General features: G+C 38.4%; 1 protein-coding gene across 4 annotated transcripts in view; it reads right to left on the bottom strand.

Annotated features, from left to right (window-relative positions):
* The window catches only part of SH3KBP1 (SH3 domain containing kinase binding protein 1), a 191,188-nt gene that overhangs the window by 25,721 nt on the left and 145,241 nt on the right, over positions 1-20,226 (bottom strand). For all 4 annotated transcript variants that reach the window (XR_001922148.1, XM_018084241.1, XM_018084240.1 and 1 more), the window contains exons 8-10: positions 9,440-9,541; positions 5,787-5,838; positions 1,863-1,943 (exon numbers count right to left, since the gene is read on the bottom strand). Coding sequence is in view for 3 of the 4 variants with exons in the window: in XM_018084241.1 (XP_017939730.1) it covers positions 1,863-1,943; positions 5,787-5,838; positions 9,440-9,541 (235 nt within the window). In the remaining variant the exon portion in view is untranslated. The remainder of the gene's footprint in view (positions 1-1,862; positions 1,944-5,786; positions 5,839-9,439; positions 9,542-20,226) is intronic.

The following is a 20,226-nucleotide window of genomic DNA, read 5'->3' as shown; positions in this document are numbered from 1 at the left end:
TTGGAAAAATCAGATCTTTTATTTAGGTTTTTAAGCACAGACTTATATGCTGAATTTTTCAGCTTGCCAATGAAAAACTAGATCAATTGCAGAACTGATTACACATTTTTAGGGAGTGCCACGATACCAATATCCAATGCCAAACACACAATGCCTGTGAATATGTATAGTACAATACACATGAATAACTCTTGTAAATAATATGCTCTAAATTTCTAATACAAACCAAACACACGAACACATATGCCACACCAGAGGAAACCTGATTTTTCTCAAAGAAAGGACAAAACTCTCAAAGGGACCAAAGTTCTACTCTCTGTATCCTACTATGCCAACATCCCACTTCCCTGACAACATTGTCTGTATGATATACCATGAATATTACACTTCTGTATACACAGAAGAGGTACCGGGAATGTTACAGGGTTTTGCTTAATGGTTTCTAGGTTTCATTCAGTATGAGAGGATCTTGGAATAAATCACCAGAAACACAATCCACATTAGATTTGGAATAGTCCAGTTAGCAACTATTGTTCACAGGCATAAACCCTTTTCCGGTGCACTTTCAGCAGAGGCAGTCATTGGGTCCTCAGTAATATTGAGGCTTTTCCAGCATACTGTGACATTTTTACACACTTAATCCTATGACAATTTATTCTGTGTCAGTGTCCAAGAATCTAAACTATGCATGAGGGACAGGCTAGGCAGTGTGCCAACACAAAGAACTTTCCTGTGCCACCCCTGCTGCCACACCACACTGAGCAATTCCTGCCATTCCCCGGTACTCCTGAAATGTAGGCACAACTCCTACAGCCTCTTTTCAATGCTTAGAGGAGTTACAGATATTTATAGCCTGGGACAGTAACATATTTAAACTTCCTGTGCTGTTTTGGCAGTTGGCTTTGTAAATCCAAAAATGGAAAGCAAAGATAACCATGAGAAGCAGCACACATAGCCAAAAGTAAGCATACACAGAATAAACTGCTAAAACACCTGTCAGATCACTAAGACATTTATCCAGAAACAGACCTTGGTGCAAAGACTGAAGGTTCTGTCACTAAATTATAACTGCCTGTTATACATCTAGTTGTGTGCCTTTTAAAAGGCTGCAAGACTGAATACTTAGAAATAAAGAAATCCCACAAATAAACTTGTCTGTACAATCCAATAGTCCACTTAAACGTATGAAACTTGACACCATCCTCAATTAGAGAGCTGATGTAACTATTTTCCTGAAACTATTAGGAATGCACAGTGAACACAATGAAACCATTAAAGGTTTAATTTGCTTGTCCCTGCTCTGTGTGGTACCGTGTCCCATTTCTCGCAATGTTCAAACACGGCTTTGAAGACAGAACTTTTTCATTTCTTCACAGCCTTGCCTATGACTTTTGTGGCTATGATAATGGGGTGACTCATAATCATTAATGACTATATCTTCACAAAACCCCTCTGTGATGCAGGAAAACCACCAATCCTGCTTTCAACTAGAGAACCAAGGGAAACAGATGTTAAGAAAAAAGTACATGCTAATATGGGGTATCTTACTCGGTCAAGGTGGGTTTTAGAGAGCACTGAGCTTTATACAGCATTTCATGTACTGAGAGCAAATCTCCCCCTGACTTCAGTTGTGGCTGCACGTACTTAGCAGTTCTGGACTGGTACAACTGAAAACCCTAAATTTAGTCCATAAACTACAATGAGATCCTTTCCAAAATGCCTACCATCACAATCTATCAGAGTGGGAAACAAATACCCAAACAATACACTTAATGAAAACAGAGACTGTGAAATGAGAATGTGCACTGGTTCCATTTCCTTCGTGTCTCTGCAGAGAGCAGGCAGGAAAGCACATTTCATACCTTTTTCTTCTGTTCTATTAGGAAGACATTCTGGCCTTTCAGGTGGTATCTTTTTGATTTCATGCTTTCGATCTGTGGTCCCTATCAAAGAAAGAAAAAAATTTTGAATTCTGAACAAGCCAACAAACCAGCATATACAGCCACATAAGATTTAATTCTGCAATTTCCTAGGCTTCCTATGTTCTCCAATTTGAAAATGTCTTGCTAAAACTGAACATAAATTTATTTCAAGTATTTGCTTACACCATAATGACAAAAAAGCAATTGGATGTTTATGTCTTTATAATCAAGTTCACGGTTTCCAAACCGTGCACCCCCAAAAAATAAACACTTTCAGACCATTCTGTGGGAAAAAAACCCCCAATAACTACAGATTTTAAAATATGGACAGATGTTTTACCGTTACAGATGTACGTAAACGAAGAGCAACTCAATAATGTGCAGAATTATTAGGAATAAATCAGTTAATTGCATAATGCCAAGAGAATACTTGATAGAGCAACATATACAGAGTTTATTTTACATAAGTTAATCCATTTCCTCCTCTTTTTCACCACTAGTACTAGCTGTTCACTTCCACATATTAGAAGGATGAGAAGAGCAGTGCTGGCAGTATTCTGCATGACTATTTTAATTGACAGCTTTTGGCCTGGAGCTGTAGGCTCCTGCTACCTTCTGCCTCTGTACTAGTGGCCCTGACATACCGACTTCTGTTGCTCCAGGGAATATGGAAACTTGTGGCATCAACAATGGGAATACTTTGCAAAAATTTCCTGGCACATGCAAGATATAATATTATATTATATTATATTATTCTCATATTATAAGAAATACTTGACTGGATATTGGCTTTGCTGCATTGGCTCACCACTAGGTGCTAATGCCATTTCCAACTTTGTAGTGTTGAAAACCCCTTTAGGTAATGCTATTAGTATCTCAATAAAAATTACAGTAGATGAAATCCAAGAAAAGCAGAGGAGGCAGGGCAGGGAACACAGGGCAATTTTTTGCTTCAGTCTATTCTGTTATATGCAGTTCTCAAGTACATTTACATTTTCTAAATGTGTTGTTGCAACTCCCTTCTGCAGCTGGTTCCGAGAAACCAGTGCTCAGCAGTGATCAGCAGTCATTGTTGCTTTACCTAAATGTGCTGTTGGACAGCAGTTGTACCACTTATCTTGTCAATAAATAATACTAAATTCACATTTTATGGTTGGATTTGATGATCTTAAGGCTCTTTTCCAACCTAAATGATTCTATGAACAATACTTAACTCCTGAGAGGCAAAGCTGTTGCTGCAAACCAGTTAAAACCTTTCTACACGCAAGATATGTAAAACACAAGTCAACATACTGGTAATCTTGCACACAGTAGTGTGATCAAGAAAAAAAGACATACAAGTGTCTAATTACAGTAAGATTAACAGTCATCATTAACACACAGAAGGACATTCTTAGGCCAAGTCTAAAACAATAAGCCCACAAACACTGAGGAGCTCCCAGGCTCAGCTGTACTCCCTACTTGGATTGTGCCCCCCAAATTAATCAGCACCCAGGCAGGCACTGTGATCCTGCCTTTACTTTCAGGTGAAGGTCACTTGCAAGGAAGTTCTGGGGAACTCCGTATCAGCTCCCAGAGGAATTCAAGAGTATTCCCACCCTTCGGTCCAGACGCAGTTGTGTTGCTTATCCCAGCTACCCAGTGAAATGCCCACTGCTTTTCAATGATTATGTATAAGGGACTTGTGCTCCTAAATTTGTCTCTCCAGTTTTTGCCTTGCTTTGTAAACTAGTGCAGCAGAGAAGGCCCTGGCAGCCTGCTGCTGTAGAGAATTTGGAAATACAGCCAAACTGTTATCTCTACTATAATACAAACTAGACACCTCTTTCACACATATGCCACTTGTACTACAAAGACCAATTCTAATTCTCTGCTCTGATGTTATGCTCTGCATCAAGATACTGATATTTAATTGCTTAGGCTGCAACTCACAGTTTTCAATTTATTCATCGCACTGTGACTGGTTAAATATGAAGAAACATTACTGCAAGTTGTTACCTACTATCAGCACTAAGATCTAACATGGAGATGTGGTAAAACACAGTATAACCTCAGTGAAGCGATAATTTGATGAATACAGGATGTCTGATTGGTAATAAACATAGGACAATTTTCAGCTCTCAATACCTATCAGAAGAAACTTTGGTGCCTGATCAGCCAGGACTTGTCAAAGACTGAAAAGAAAGAACTGCAATAGTCTTGGCTCTGACTTAGACTTAGATGGCCTTAATCAAATTGTCTGCATTCTTTATGCACCCATTTTTCCTTCTGAAAATGGCCACATTATCCTGCTTTGGTGACACGGCTAATGCACTGCATGCACACAGGTACATATTAAAAGTGTTATTCTCTAATTATAGGAGTATAAATTGAAAGAAATAGAATGTTTTATAGAGCTTTTCCAAAACATGTCAGGCTATAACAGTTGTCACTAAGACATCGTTAATACACAACCACCACTAGATGGCAAAGTCATACTGCTCTCTCTGGATACTGTTACTGATCTTAAAATCAAATTTATGTTTTTGTGAGTCTCAAGACAGAGTAAAGAACAAACCACGGATGTCAATAAGCAACCCAAATATTTATAGTCATGATTCTATAGTCAAAGAACTGCATGAAAAATTCAAACTAGTTAAATTATAGCATATTGATTCACAGTAAATTGTACACTGGTGTTACTTCTTCTATTAACAGCTCAAGACTGTGGGAGAGGGAAATTTACTTTTTAAAGCACCAAAAGCTGGAACAGACCACAGTAACAGGAAAACTCTCTGGCTAGACTGGATGAATTTGTTTTGGTTTTAATGTGTGCCAGCAGCGGGGGAAGCACTAATGCTGCTGCAGAATTTTTACAGACTCATCTGACTTAAAGGATTAAAGAATTCCAGCCATAGTTATGTTTCCACCACCACCACTGCAATACAAATGAAAACTCCGAGAGCATCCCCTGCCTTGTGTTTTTTAATTTTACATGAATGGAACTGGAATTTGGTTTCCAAGGTCAGAACTGTCAAGTGCATAGATACTTTTAGTGTTTCTAAGTTTTATGATAAAAATAAATCATGCAGGCACTTTTGGAAATTAGTATTGAGGGGTCGTTTGAAAATTACAAATCAAAGTGAGTTCAGCTCTTAGTATGCACCCACAATTCAGTCTAACATACCACAAAACCAGTTCTGCTAGCACTCATCTGTTTGCAAAACAGAATCAGCCCCTTAATACATTTCCAACACCATTATCTACATAACCAAATTCAGGGTAACTCCTTTTAGTATTATACTTAGGGCTATAAAGTAGCCCTTGATTCTTGAAACCCAAGAATCTAACTATGGCATAGACTCCGGAGCAGTCAGCCAGCTCCAGCATTCAGGCAGACCCACAAGACTTCAACTGCAACTCAGATGAGATCACTGTATGAGAGTATTTTATAGATATTCAGAAAAGCTCTTTGTCTCCAGAATAAATCAGATCTGTAGTGAATGCAGCTTCCTCCTGCAGGTATTATCAGACTCCAACATACTGGGTCTATACTGCGAAGACATGCACACAATTAACTTCAGTCAAGGAACAGAACCATAAAACTTCTAAAAACTGAAGTGTCACACTTGCTCTGACTTAACATGTTTAAAGGGAGATACAGGATATTTTAAAATAGTGCAGATGATTGCCTGAAATGCATTTAAAAAACACACATCACAGTTTTTCAGTTATCAACCCTGAAAGATTCTGATTTATTAGTTGTTGTCTAGACATCTCCTTATCAATTTTGATACAGATGAATTCTATATAAATTTGAATACACTTAATTTAGATTGAGATGTGCTCACTGACATATGCTGTACATAATCAGCTATATCTTACCTGATCCTTGTTTGATGACAGGAGCTGATGGAGGTGGTGGTTTCTTCGGTCTCTAAAATTTAATAACAGAAGAAAACAGATTGCTTCAAAATGCTTGTAAATCTCATTCATACAAAAGTTGGAGTTAATAATAAAATGCTTAACATTAATAATTACAAGTTATGAGAGTGTCACATATTTCTTCTGAAATAACTTCATTAAAATGAATCTGAAGAGAGAAAATAGCATTGACAAATGTCATTTTTATGCTTTTGCGATTGAAATATCCTATTGAGGGGTAAAAGAAGGTTCATTTTACATACCTCTTAAGATTAGAGGAATACGTGACCTTTGGTCTACTGAAGAAATCTCTTTAAAATTTAATCTTGTAAATATTCCTATCCATTTTGGAAAAACCAAACACAAAGAAACCCCTAGATACTTGTGCCAAAACCTGACGTGTGTTTTTTCAGACTCAGAGATGATGCAAAAATGCAGAACACAGGAAATACTGCAGCATACTGCAAAAGTTACCTTTTATTCACTCGCCACGATTGCAAAAGACAGTTATCAGGATTTTAGATGTTTGGTGAAATGAAACAAATTATTCCAGTCAATCTGTACTTTTTACTTTTACCTTCTGTGTTATGACCATTTCCCTAATAAGATCTGTAATGGTATGAACACAAAAGCAGTGCCAGAACCATTTCTCTTCACCTGCAGGTTAGGGGAGGGATGGCTTTTCTTCTGTGCCAATGTGTGTGTATGCACACACACCATACTGGTATTCACCATATGTTGGGATGAGTACAAAACCAAATGGAGGGACTCTTATTGATCCCTGCCCTCCTGCCCATTACTTTCTATGTATCTGCCAAATCTTTTGAGAAAGATCAATTGTTTTGTTCACTTGCAGTAATTAGTTCAGCCTCTGCCCTACAACTCTCAGATCTTGGTCTGACTCCTGACAGGGAGCAGGTTTGCTGTGAAGGCTGAGCCCTTGCCACACACCCTTCCAAGGGACCTCTTTCAAGTGTAGCAAACCTATTGATCTCTGGAGGAAAAAAACCCACCAGTTTTTGCACAGACTGGATAAGCCTAACAGCTTGAATCTCAGAAATTGTCATCCAGTAACCCTCATGTTTCTCCTATCACCTTATCCTGATCAGATCACCTCCTGTCATCAACCTGAACAAGGTGTGGCCAAGAACTCAGGAGGTTAGAATGATCTTCTCTAGCCTGCCTGCTGAGGACCACTGTCCAGGAACACTGAGTCCCTTATACTCTCAGAGATACTTTTGCAAGAATCTGGACAACGTGTTTAAAGGTTTAAATGCAGAAAAGCGAAAAAAAAAAAAAGGAAAGGAAACATGACAGGAACAATGAATGTCTTGTGATAGCAACTGGGAGTTTTGTTGATAATGGCTGCAGGGTGAAATAGTTGATGCCAAGGTCCAACAGTACAATATACACATTTGAGGTTTTATTCTGGAGTGGTGTGAGACTGATCCCATTGACTGTCCATACATCAGCAGCTGGATATAAGATATGCACTCCTTTAGCAGATCTCTTGGCTTAGTTCTCATCTGTAAGGAGTCTAGGTCATGTCCCCTGAGATGTGTCTTCGAAAGCATAGCAAGTACAGATGGACAAGTGACAGATTCACTACAAATCCCACTCCTGATTAAAATTAAAGCCCTTATGTAGATAAACACAAATATGAAAGGGTCCTATGGTTCACTAGACAAAGTGACTTTACCTGAAAGCTGAAGAGAGAAATACATTGTTTCAATAAGGCAGATAAAGATCAGAATGGGTGTAGTGTGAAGAAGTTTTAAGAGTGCTTAGGGAAACATGGAGAAGCAAGAAGGATTTACAAGGGTCTGTGTTGGGATAAAGGTGGTGAGATAACTGAGAAGGTGATGGAGACAGAATAGAAATTAAGCCAATAGACAGGAAACCAGGACTGGTTGGACAAGAAGAGAACAGAACTACAGAGCAGGGACAAAGAGTACAAGGGGAGAGGAAAAGAAGCTGGATAAAGAAATTTGCTGTAGGAATAGCAAGTAAATCCAGATGGTGATGTAGATTCAGGTAGTGATCTCAGGGGAAAATCCTGTAATGGAGACCACCTGAGAGGTGGAGATGGGGACTAGGCAGTGAATAGAAAAGATCTGGGGCAAATATCCATGTGTGGAAAAGAATCAGGTTTGGAAAACTGGGGAGTGAACAAGGAGAAGGGAAAAGATTTCAAGATTTGTTCAACAGACAGAAGAACTACTGCAACATATACTTTCAGAGCATAGGATGGAATCCAAGGTTTCTGGATCACATCAGAAAATACCTGAAAAATCACTGGAAAAGTATTTATCTCCTTCCCTTTTAGTACTGATTCAAGCAAAGACAGACTGTCTGTAGTCCTACCAGCTACTTACTCATGCGGCCAGATTTGTGGCATTTTAAAAATTAATAAAATTTTATTCTCCACATTTAGAGCAAACCTAGCTGCAATTTCTAAGTGTCTGAATATCTAATTTATTCTACCAGTTATATTCAAGTGTGTTCTAAAAAATACTTTAAAGATATATAATTTATAAGTTCAAAAAGACTGAATAATTTCACCACAAAAAATGGATATGGGTAAAGATTTTTTACTTCTATAATAGGCTCAACATATCTTAAGGTTTATGATTCCTGCCCTTCTGGAAATCACTTTCTTTTATTATTAGGCCTAAAGCCAGGATATCCACTCTGCTATAGAATTGCATTTCCATCTCCCACCGTTTCTGCTGCTCTTCTACCTTCATTTTCTATAATTATCATGTTAGCCTCTGTGAATTGTTTAATAGTTGCTTTATTAAGCTTTCCAAGTTATTTAATTTTTGCCTTTGGCATCCAATTTTTATTGCCAAACACTGAAGCTGAGTGTCAATGAGTCTTGGTTTTATCACAGAAGGCTGACACTGTCACGCTAAAATACTCATCAAAAGCCTGGTTGACAGCTTTTAATACCCACTGTGGCTGAAAAGGTTCCTGAAAATGGAATGGACTTTTGGGGTAAGGAATCCGTTACTTTATTCCAGGAAACTGCAAGATTTCTAAATATTGTCTGGCAAATAACAATGCCATCTTTTTCGAATAAATAGAAGCTGAAAAGCTAATGCACAGATTTTATACTTTCCTTTTTAATAATTCTGAGAGGTCAAGAAACATGCCTCTGAGATACCAAAAGCTCACTGTTTTTCAAATTTCACAGTTAAAATGTCACCCTTTTTCTTCTGGAACAGTGCTTGAACTGCTGTCCATCAGCATGCAGATGGTACACTAACTTTTCTTATTCCACCACAAATACAATGGAGAAGATTAAGAATTCTGGATGCCATTATATCACATGACACAGTCCTGGGACCTCCAATTCCTCTCTCTCTCAAACTTTTAGGACACTAGTGGAAGTGGGGTGACTGGATGGTCAAATCAAACTCCATAATATGATTTTGAGCACCACACATTCTCTCCATGGATGCTTTTTAACTCAGAAATTTGTTTCCTATATGTTTTTATGCTATTAAGTTAGAAGTAAAACTTTGTCAAAACCAAATATCTGAAAGAGTATTTCTTTCAACTCTACTTTCATTCTGAATTCTCAAGTGGAAATGAAAGAATACATTGCTTACCTCTTTTTCAAAATCAGAAGGAAGAAGCTTGACAAAGTTATCTGGAAACACACCTCGTCTGCCATTGAGTTCTCCTTCCCACCAACCCACATCAATGCAATCCTAAAAAACAGTAAAATAAAATGAAAACCACAGCGTGCTTGTGTGCCGAACAGATTTGTGAGCTGAAGTACTCTTTTGCATAATGTCCTGTCTTTTTGCTAGAGTATGACAATTTGCTGGAGTGCCAGGTTAACAAGGTAATCTAACAGAGAAAAACTTCAATAATCACCCTGCATTTCATTATCACAAGGGCAGTTAGGAAAGAACCATAAACAGGCTATAAGAGCTCAAGACCTTGTCTGTGTCTAAAACATTACTTCACCATTTAATCTATTAAACAAGTCAGCATTTTGAGCACACATGACACTATGTCTGACTTCATTTTACAGAAAAGCCAATAACTTAATTCAACATCATACATCCCAGGAGATAAAAAAGCTTCTTTATTTCCCATACATTCAAAAAAAGCTTGACTCATTAGAATTATTAAATTCATCACACTCCAGTTAAGAAGGCATTATACATCTGAGCAGTATCATTCATCACCTTTTTCTGCAGCATTTGTGAGCAGCACAATGCAGTGTGTAGCAAAACAATGTACAGATAAATAAGTGAATAAGTACTATCAGAGAGTCTAAACGATGAAAAAAAATAGTACAGCTACTTTGGTTATAAATAATAACAGTAACAGAAGCCACAACAATTTTAGAGAAGGTTAAAATTGTTCCTTAAGTCTTCAATGCTCCATGTCCACTTTTTTTGTGTATTTGCTACAGAGAACAGTTCCTGTTGAGATTTTCCACATTCTTCTTTTCTGAAAGCTGAAGCCAAACCAATTCAGCTGTTTTCCAAAACACAATTACAGGAAAGTCACCCATTGTCTGCTCAGTCTTAAAACCATTTCAGCCAATTTTTGCAGTTGGCTCAGCATTGGGCTGGGCAATCTTTCATGATTTCCATAAAACCATTTGTTTCAGCTGCTAAATGGATGACAGAATAATGCAAGTTAACTTAATGAGGTGTAGGTAACACCAAGTCTTAAAAATACTGTTCACTATGACTGTACTTGTTGTTATTTTAACAAAAACATTAGCATTAAAAATATGATTGCTTTTATGTTTTGGGGATGTTTTTTAGTTATTTTTCTGTTCTACACTTTTTATTTAGCTTATTGAGTCCATCCTGAGATAGAATATGTGCTAACTAAATACGCCAGCTAAACAGCCTAGTTTACTGCATCATCTCTGTTTCGGTGTTGTTTTTTTTCCCCCCTTATATCTTGAAATTTTTCTTCAAGGTAATGCAGGCACTGAACAATCCTTCCTCTCTTTTTCTGATAATTTTCTCTCATGTCTAATCTGTGCTTTCCTCCTGTATTCTCCCTTCTCTTTAGTAGGGTGGTCTTCACCAAGGACACTTACATTTTTCAGACCTTACCAGGAGTTATTTAGGAGGTATTTATACTGGTTCTGTTAGACCTCTGTTAGTGAGCAGGGCTGATTCTTGACTAGGTGATGTTTTCAAAGTGTCTGCTGAGTGCATACAGGGCTGTCAGGGACTCCATGGAGGACCAAGATAATCAGCTAGTCACGCATGGCACAGGCAGGCACTGTGCAGGATACTACTCTTACGGCAGAGCCAGCACCGCTCATTCCTGATGTGAAGGCGCTCTCCCACTTGGCTCTATCTACTTGCACAGCCTAGGAATCAGTGCACTCAACTGTTCTATCACATGGCATGTTTTATAATGCCCTCCACCCCCTGCGCTGCTAATCTGAAATTGCCAAAACATTTATGACCCAATTTCGATTTTGAAAAATATTAAGAATAATTCAAGCATCCAGAGATGAAAACCTTGTGCTTCAACTGATTGCACAGCTTAGTGCTGGCTAATAATCCCGACTGAGCAGCATGAGACATCACATATATTCTTTTTAGGTCGGATTTTTTATGTGCTTAGAAAACACAAATATTACTCCTTCTTCTTCATTTCATTAACACATGTGAATTTTTTATTTGATGCTTGTTTTAAAGCTCATTTGTTTTCCTGAAGTGCTGTTTGTGTAACACACATTTATTAATCCCAAACAGCTGCAGGTTTGCTTTTTTTTTTTTCCTCTCCAGCTTGTCACTCAGGTTTACACAGCCAATCACCACGCTGAATTTTCATAGAGTAAGTATATCTCTTTAGGCAGTTTCTCTTTAATTTTCTCATTTACTTTGCTTGCAAGAGGAGGCTTATGTGTCACCGAGAAAAAAGACAGAAAGAGATCTCAGAAATTAAAAGCTACAGATGAAATCTGGTGAAGAATCTCTGTGGTGGTGCCCTCCTGCTACCCACAACTGCAGGCTTGCTATGCCTCAGCAACCTCTGGAAGCTGATCCAAGATGCTGGCAGCTGGTAGGTCTTCATCATGAGACACACCACCATTCAAGCAAACCTCAGTTACAGCTGCACAAGCTGCCTCAAGGACTAATAAATGGCAGAGCTATGAAGCACAATCAAGGCAACGTGATTAAAACAACGTGTTGCTTGTGAACATTGAGCAAAACCCACTCCTCCTAGATCCTCATCAACCATACTGTCTTTTTTAACATATCTTCATGTGTCTGACTTCAGCGAAATGGCTGTAATTTCAAAATGCAGATTTTCTAGAAAAGTTGCCAAGCAATCCATTCAATATTCTGAAATTTATTAAAAAAACAAGTGGATCTCTGCTTTATCTCCATGTTATCCTGTCACTCATATAACAATGTAAACAAAGAAAAATCAGACAATGAAATATCCCAAAAGTCCTATGAAAAAAATGTATTCCAATTACTAAAAATGCATTTTAGTTTCCTTTAATAAACAAAAAAGAAAACAAAAGATTTACAAAACTGAATAGTAAGACATGGCAAAAAAGAAGAAATTGTGTTTGACAGATACTGGAGTTCACACAAGCTAGGTGGTAGCTGGGTCAACGTTTAGCTACTGTAAAAATCAGCTCCTACCAAAGCTTAATTTGGAGACTACACCCACGTACTCATTGCAGTGACAGTGCAATCAAAGACCTCAGAGAAATCCACTGCTGGCTCACATTGCCAAACCTGCTTTGATTGTTTAGTTAGAAGCAGATTAGTGAAATAGAAAAATCAAAAATCTTAGAGGGAAATTTTGGCATTTTCTCATTAAAATACAAATCTTGGTTTTATCCTCATTTCCAGTGAAGTAAAATCATAGAACTGTTAAGGCTGAAAATGACCTCTCAGATCATCGAGCTTAACTGTTAACCCAGCACTGCCAAGTCCACCACTAAACCATGTCCCTAAGTGCCACAGATACATGCCTTTTAAGTACCTCCAGGTTTGGTGACTCAACCACTTCCCTGGGCAGCCTGTTCCAGTGCTTGAAAACTTTTTTGGTGAAGAAAATTTTTCCCAATATCCAATCTAAACCTCTCCTGGTACAACTTGAGGCATTTCCTCTTGTCCTATCGCTTGTCCTATCGCTTCTAACTTGGGAGAGCCTCACACCTATTATGCCGGGGCACCTGGAAAGGTGGGACAGTCACAGATGAGATGTGCCTGCTGCGCTGGGCAGGAACTTGCCACCACTGCCCCCATCTCTTCAGGCACCGCGTTCAGCCAGGCAGAGCGAGGATAGGGAATCCTCCATATCATGCATCCTGTCTGCTTGTTGGGCCTCCCCCAGGGAAGGCAGGGTGTGATTCCAGCTGCCTGTCTGTCTATCTCTTGCACTCCATGATACTCCTCAATCTACTCAGTTCCTCCTGGAACTCAGCAGTTCCCAAATAAGAGATAAAAAATCCAATACACTGGATTTACTACCAACATGCGTTTTGTGCTAAATATTAGGGTAAAGAATTGGACAAAATATAGTGATGGGAAAGCCAGAGGTGTTGAGGATTTTTTGAGAAGGAATATTTAAACTTCTTAAGACATAAAAATTGCACACATTATAAGGTACAATCTGAGCTGGAACTCTTACTAAGTCACAGGAAATGGTAAATGTGGGAGAATTGACAACTGCCAGAAAACCAGAATACAGGCGGCTTTTGGCAAAATGTTGCTGAGAGTTTTAAGGGTATACAGAGGTGAACTAAAAAACATCAGTCCTTTTCTTGATGTAAAGAATAAGAAGGAGAGAATTATTCTTCATGTAATTAGAAGTGAGACACTACTGACAAGACACTATCCCTAGTCATCTCCCCAGCACAGGAGTACAGCAGGTCACAAGACAAGAACACAAACTTCCCTCCACTCAAACACCAACGCTGGTTTTCTTTGGCAGTAAAAGAGGTGACAACCAAGGTTGATAAGGCAGAGAAGTCAGTCCCCTGCTAACTTGATCTCCACTTCACTAGCTGATATCATATTCAAGACCATGAAATTAAAAGATTCAAGTTCATACCCAGCAGGTGACACATCTCTCTCATGCCGAGGTGTGTCCCACCTACGAGCTTGGCAATGACAAATTGCCCCATTACACACACATGACTAACTCTCCTCCTGGAAATGCTCACAGCTTCACAGCCTCCAAGGAGGCAGGAATTTCATATACCCCAAAGACAGAGGGGGTTTTATTTCATATAAAGCTCTCTCTCTTAAACAAAAGGGCTTGGTTATTACAGCTGGGTCTATTTCTAGCTCACACTGCTATTTGCACTCTAAGCCTGAGCTAGATGAAAGGAACATGAAGGCAACCAACCCTTTTGCTGAAAATGCAAAGCAGCACTTCTGGTTGTGATCATATTTATAATAAAACTCTCCTATTTGTATTTTTTTTTCATTAGTTTGCTAGGAGTCAATAAAAGATGCAAGATTACTGTAATTTAAATGTTAGACATGCTCCAGAGTGTATGTTTTCCTCCAAGTAATGTGCATTATATTAACTTCATTATTTTTTACACTTTTTTTCTTGAAGCCACTTACAGGCAAGTTACTATGTGCACGAGACTGTTCTTAATCACTTAAATAAAAACCTGTAGCAACTTGGCTGTGTGTTTAGTTATCATTATAGTTTTCCTCTTGCCTGTGTTCAGAAGCCCAGCAAACTAATATCTAGATCATCTCTGAAGCCAGCTGAGAGTGCACACTCAAGAAGCACACTTTCAAGATTGCTCTCTTGAGCATTAGCAGCCCTCTGATACTCACTGGGAACCTACCAACAGTTCAGCAACTTCTGCAGCTTTACCAAAATACAAGGAAGCCTGAGAGCATCTGCTGAACAAGGCTGGCAGGGGCTGCCCATGAAGCTACTCCATGAGGTACAGCCCCACCACAGCTGGCAGCACACCAGGGGCATAATAAAGGCTTGCAAGAGACACAGAAACAGTTTGACAGTCAGGCAGGCATCCACTCCTTCAGCCATGCTTTCTATTTATTTTAGGAGCAAAGATGTTTCCTGCCTTTTCCTCCAATGCAACCAGGCCTTCAAGGCAGCACCCACTCCCTCATTTCTCGCTACCTCTGGAAGGACTGACTATTTCAGGGAGTGCCATGGCCCAAGTTAATCTCTCCCCTTCCTAACCTACCGTCCAAGCTGCCCCTAGCAAGAAGGCGGCTTTTGTCGGTAAAAGTAAATGAGAGATTTTTTTCTATTCCCCAAGGTCCCAAAATGAGTAATAAGCCATGTATTCATCTTCTCTCCTATCCATGGCTTGAACTGCAGCTGTGTAAACTCTTGAAGAAATACATCTAAAAAAGGCCAATATTCTCATCTGTAAATAGGACTTCTGTTTTTCTGAGGGAGCAGATCACTGCACAGGCTGGGCCTCTGAACATGATGTTGCTTTGTAAAACCGCTAAAATATGAAGCTATAGATTAGACATCAACACATAACTACTCAATTTTTCACCTTTTTGATTAAAAGTTTTTGATACAGAAACATTTCTTCATACAGGTTTCATCATTACATCTAGGATAGGAACGAAGAACAAGAACGAGAACAAGCAGGCCCTCAGAAAAGTATATGCATACTCTTGAAGTGCTTAGATAAGTTCTCTGCTCATGTCAGTAGATGTACTTGCACACATAATCATCAGTTACAGAGATCTTCTAAAAAATGGCTATGAGAATTACCTTTTTAATTTAAGATTTACAGATTACTAAAATTAAAATATACAATTGACAAACTAAATTTACAATGCCAAAATTCAGCCTAATAAGAGTACTGAGATACACCATAATGGTGCAGGGTTTGAAAATGAAAATTTTTTCTGGTAAGATACCACATTTTCATGGAAATCTCCATTAGAATGCACAGTTCCTTACAAAATTAAAAAAAAAAAATCAATCCCACCAGTTGGCAGTTGTATTCATTAAATCTTTCCTTCTGCCCTTCTAAAGTTGAGTCTCATTGAGAAGAATGTTGAGCTGGTAAAATTGTATTATTCAGAAAGCCATGAATACCTCTTACACTGGCACTGAGAGCTTTCATGTGTCAGCTCTGCTGTGCTGGCAGCCCCCCAGTAAATTAATGCTAACCCACTGTAAGCATCTCTCCAGCAGCCTTTCAACAACTGATAGCCAACCTCATAATTTAAAGAAAAACAAACCACCATTAATGCAAACAAATGCATCGATTGGACTTTTGAAGACATCATCCATACACACAAACATATATATATATATATATAACATAAAGCCATCTGAATCTGAGGATTAAATGCCTCATAGAAAGATGAATGTGGGACAGGCACTCTGCCATTCAGAGCACCCGTGGGACCACTGGGCTCAACTGTGGTGGGGGGGCCAAGAGATCCCAGTTCTCACAAATACTGGAGAAGACCACAGGACAGGCTCTCTAACTTTCAAACCATGATTCAAACCATATCAGATCTTTATTAATATGACCCTGGCATTTGGGGAAAACAACAAAATCTTGTAAAAGCTGAGTGAAAAAAGCAATTCAATAATATTCCAGTATGTTTATTTAGACTTTCTTACTACATTCAGTGTAATGATGCTGAAACCAAGACAGACCATTCTCAAAATCCAATTTTATTTTAAATGTCAGAAAATAACTCATTTTAGAATCTTCATAAATTCTCATAAAACTTGGTAAAATACCTATGGAATGAAAGCATCTCTCTAGAGGCTTACATTAGACTCACATTGTGCTACCTAGGACTTCTCCAAACAACAAGCTTTGTTACTTACTAAGCTCAATTACTGGGATTAGGACCTTAAAGTACAGTGCAGAATTTGTTAAATTCTTTTGAAAAAAATGGTTATGGTTTAGAGCATCTTGTTAGTAATCAAGTACTCCTTGGCAGAAACATGATTTTAAAATCTGGCAACAAGACAGTGAATCTCTCAACAACTACCTAATCCAAGATAATTTACATAAAAGAGACAGTCCAATAGACAGTAAAGTCATCTTCTGAGGCAGTCCTGGAGAACACCAGTTTTCCCTTTACATACTTCTTGCAAATATGCATAGATTATGAAATATTGACAGAAAAGTATGAGAGGAAACCTCCCAGTTTGGCTCTATTTGGCTCCTAACCCAGGGATTTATCCTGCTTACATCCTCAACCTGTCCCAAAAGCCTCAAGTCCTGCATTGATCTTTTCCTGCTACTGATAGTTCTCATGCCCAAGCCATAGGGAACCTTACATCTGATAATGCCAGCTATGCCAGCTGCATCTTTTAACGCTTAAGGAGTCAAACAGGGAGATTTTTAATTATCAGCTCCAAGGTTCTTCTAAGAAATTCCCATGTCGACATTGCATGGAAGGAAACGGGAGAGACTGTCAGAAATTTTCAGCTGTGGTTACACTACTCTTTCCAGGCAGTGTTTTTTACTGGCAGGCACAACAAGAAGACACCTCTCCAGAAGACACAGTCTGTTCAAAAATTGGCCTGTTATTGGACCCTGCAAAAAAGAAACTGGCTGAAAATAATGAATGACCTGCAACACCCAGGATGTTAGACCAGAGGATCTACCAGACCAGATGTATTTTTTCTTTTAAATCTCTTTCAGGCTAGATCTAACCTTTTGACTTTACATTCTGTGATTAAATACTTTAATCAGTAATGAAGCTAAAAAGCTTTGATGAAATATTTGTACAAACAGGAAGAATTAAGTTGCTTATTGAACAAAACAATCTCTTCTGGGGATTCACTTAATTTGCAATGTTCAGTCAGCAGAATTCATGGCGAAGTAAATATGTTCCACATCATAAAACTGTAACACTCCAATACTCAAATTAAAACTAAATTAGCCAACACAAACATGAAAGGCAGTGGTAGTAACAGACATAATTTATGCCTCTGATGAGCCAAGATAAAATATTTACGTAATTACATTTTCTGTATTTAAAAAGATTATAAAAACCTAGAACAAAACATTTCAAGGATTATTTAATGCTATTAATATTTAGATCACAAATATCTTAGGACCAGGGTCCTAATTACAATTACTAATTACTTGGTACTGTATGTGCATTTTTACTTTCCCTTCAAATAGCTCTCCCTACCCTGAAAAGGTTGGACTTCAGATAATGCCATCAAATCAGCAGGTGAACCTAACATTCAGAATAAAAGAAAGGATGAAGCTAAGCAGTGAGTCTAAAGACCACATTGTGAACAATAATCACAGTTTTCCAGATGCCTCAGCATTTCAGCAATATCTCTTGTAAGCATGGGGCAGAAAAAAAAAAATCTTTCTCTTTTTATCTCAAAATATGTCACCTTTTCAGATTAGCTTGGCTGTATTAAACATACTTACAAATAAACCTAATGTGTTTCAAATTATGCAAATCTGGAAGCATTGTGTGCATGGGGGATCCTGCCACTTCCCAAACACAGCCTGGCTTGAACGCCCATTTGTCAAAATTTAAATTTGGGACTTTCCATGAAGAACAGAATCCCTTTTTCTGAAGGCATTGCTGTAGCACCACAACTGGTGATAACAAGAACAGGAAAAGAGAACTGCAGTGTGTACTTTAAAAAAATAATATTATAAATATACTAACAAGAATAACACTGAAGTGCTGGCTGTTCCCTTCTGCCCTGGACTAATCACAGGCTTCACAGTTAACATTTAAGTGCTCAGCTCAAACAGTAGTGTTGCAGTCATGTTTCTAAAGATACCAGTGAAAAGTAAGCTGCACCTGGTACCCTATTAAACATATTGTCAGGCTTTATCTCTACACAGACCTTACTTAATGCCCCCTTGCTAATCACAGCAGCCAAGAAATGCTGCAAGATATGAATAAGTGCTAAAAAATTATTTATAAACATTTAGAAGTCTTGGCCAAGGACAAGGTTCAAGCAAGAGGAATTACCGTCTGTTTCCCCTAACTTACTGAATATATTGAATCATTTTAGAAAATGGACATATTTATTTATTTGATCATCAGTGTCCCCACAAGTTTTATAAAACTGTTTATATCACTCATTTGAGGAAACACTCATGCTTCTGTGCAATGACACAAGTTTTATTCCATGCACTTGCTGCACTCATTAGCACCATGGGTCTTGTTCTGCAGGACCTACTCCAGCTACCATTCCGCATGGTGCCACTGCTTGAAACCCAGAAAGAATACAAACCTTCTCATTCCTATTAGGTCAAAACATACAGAGGAAAGCTTCAGGCCAGGGAAAAGCAACCCTACTGCTATGCCAGCCTCTTGACAAGCTGCTGGGACAGTCCCACTCCTCCTATCACCCTTCCCTGCTCACGTGCCCCTGTGTGTTCCATGGCCAAGGCTGCCAGATGCAAGGCAAAAGGGTAGGAGCAGAACCATCCCTTTCAGCAGCCACCTACCATCCATCATGTAAAACTGCACCCTCAGCATGCACACTTTGCAAAATAATTTCTTGTATGAAATCAGCAGCGTGGTCACAAGCAGGTTTCTCCATCAGCTAAGGAGGAGGGATGTCTTGGGGGAAAAACCGGTGCCAAGCGAGCACAACATAGGGTAGGGGGCAAGCACACAGAAAGCAGATTAGGCAGGGCCATTAGGTCTGGCCAATGATGTGTTGTGTAATTCATGGTTATCTCAGGAGAGAAAAGGGCATGCACTGAGAGCCTTTATGGTATTGTTCTTTCTGAGGGAAATACCTATTAATTTCCAGAAGCAAGTAGTAAGTGCTGTTATTGCTTACATGCTATTATTTAAACACAAAACATCATAAAAGCTTTCTTATGGCTATCATAAAAGCCTTCTTAAAGCTGGGCAATGTTTTGTGTTTATTTACTGTATTCCTTTCAGTTTCTGTAAGCAAGATTGCTGCAAATCCTCAAAATATCTTGAATTAAAACCCTAAAGAGCGGTATTTGCATAACCAAATATTTTGTGTAACAAAAGTCCATCGTGTTGCTCTGACAGAAAGCCATTTTTATATTTTATAAAACCAGACCATATTTTCCCCTGAATAACCTAAATTTTTTGCACAGTTATATTAATAAACTGTTTTCTAAAAATTAGTTAAAAGTTTGATTTTAGCTGTCAATCAAGGAAAAGCAAAAATAACCTGATTATCATGAAATATGACTAACTTCTTCCCTTCTTTCATAGGAAGAAAGAGACAATCTTAAACTTTATTTTATAAGACACAATCTTAAGCTACCCTATTTCTACTCTGAAAATTTCTGTTTTCTAACCCAACTGGATATATTTTTAATGACCCAAATATTATCACTATTCTTTTTATCCATAGAGGGGAAAATACCAAAAATTTCATCTTAATAAGAAAGAATTAGTGATACTACCTACCTATTAGCTCATAC

The sequence above is a fragment of the Manacus vitellinus genome, unplaced genomic scaffold (genome assembly GCF_001715985.3).
Source record: "Manacus vitellinus isolate BGI_N305 unplaced genomic scaffold, ASM171598v3 scaffold_7_pilon, whole genome shotgun sequence".
NCBI classification, from domain to species: domain Eukaryota; kingdom Metazoa; phylum Chordata; class Aves; order Passeriformes; family Pipridae; genus Manacus; species Manacus vitellinus.
Note: the sequence above shows the minus strand (reverse complement) of the source record. Positions and strands in the feature narration are given on the sequence as shown.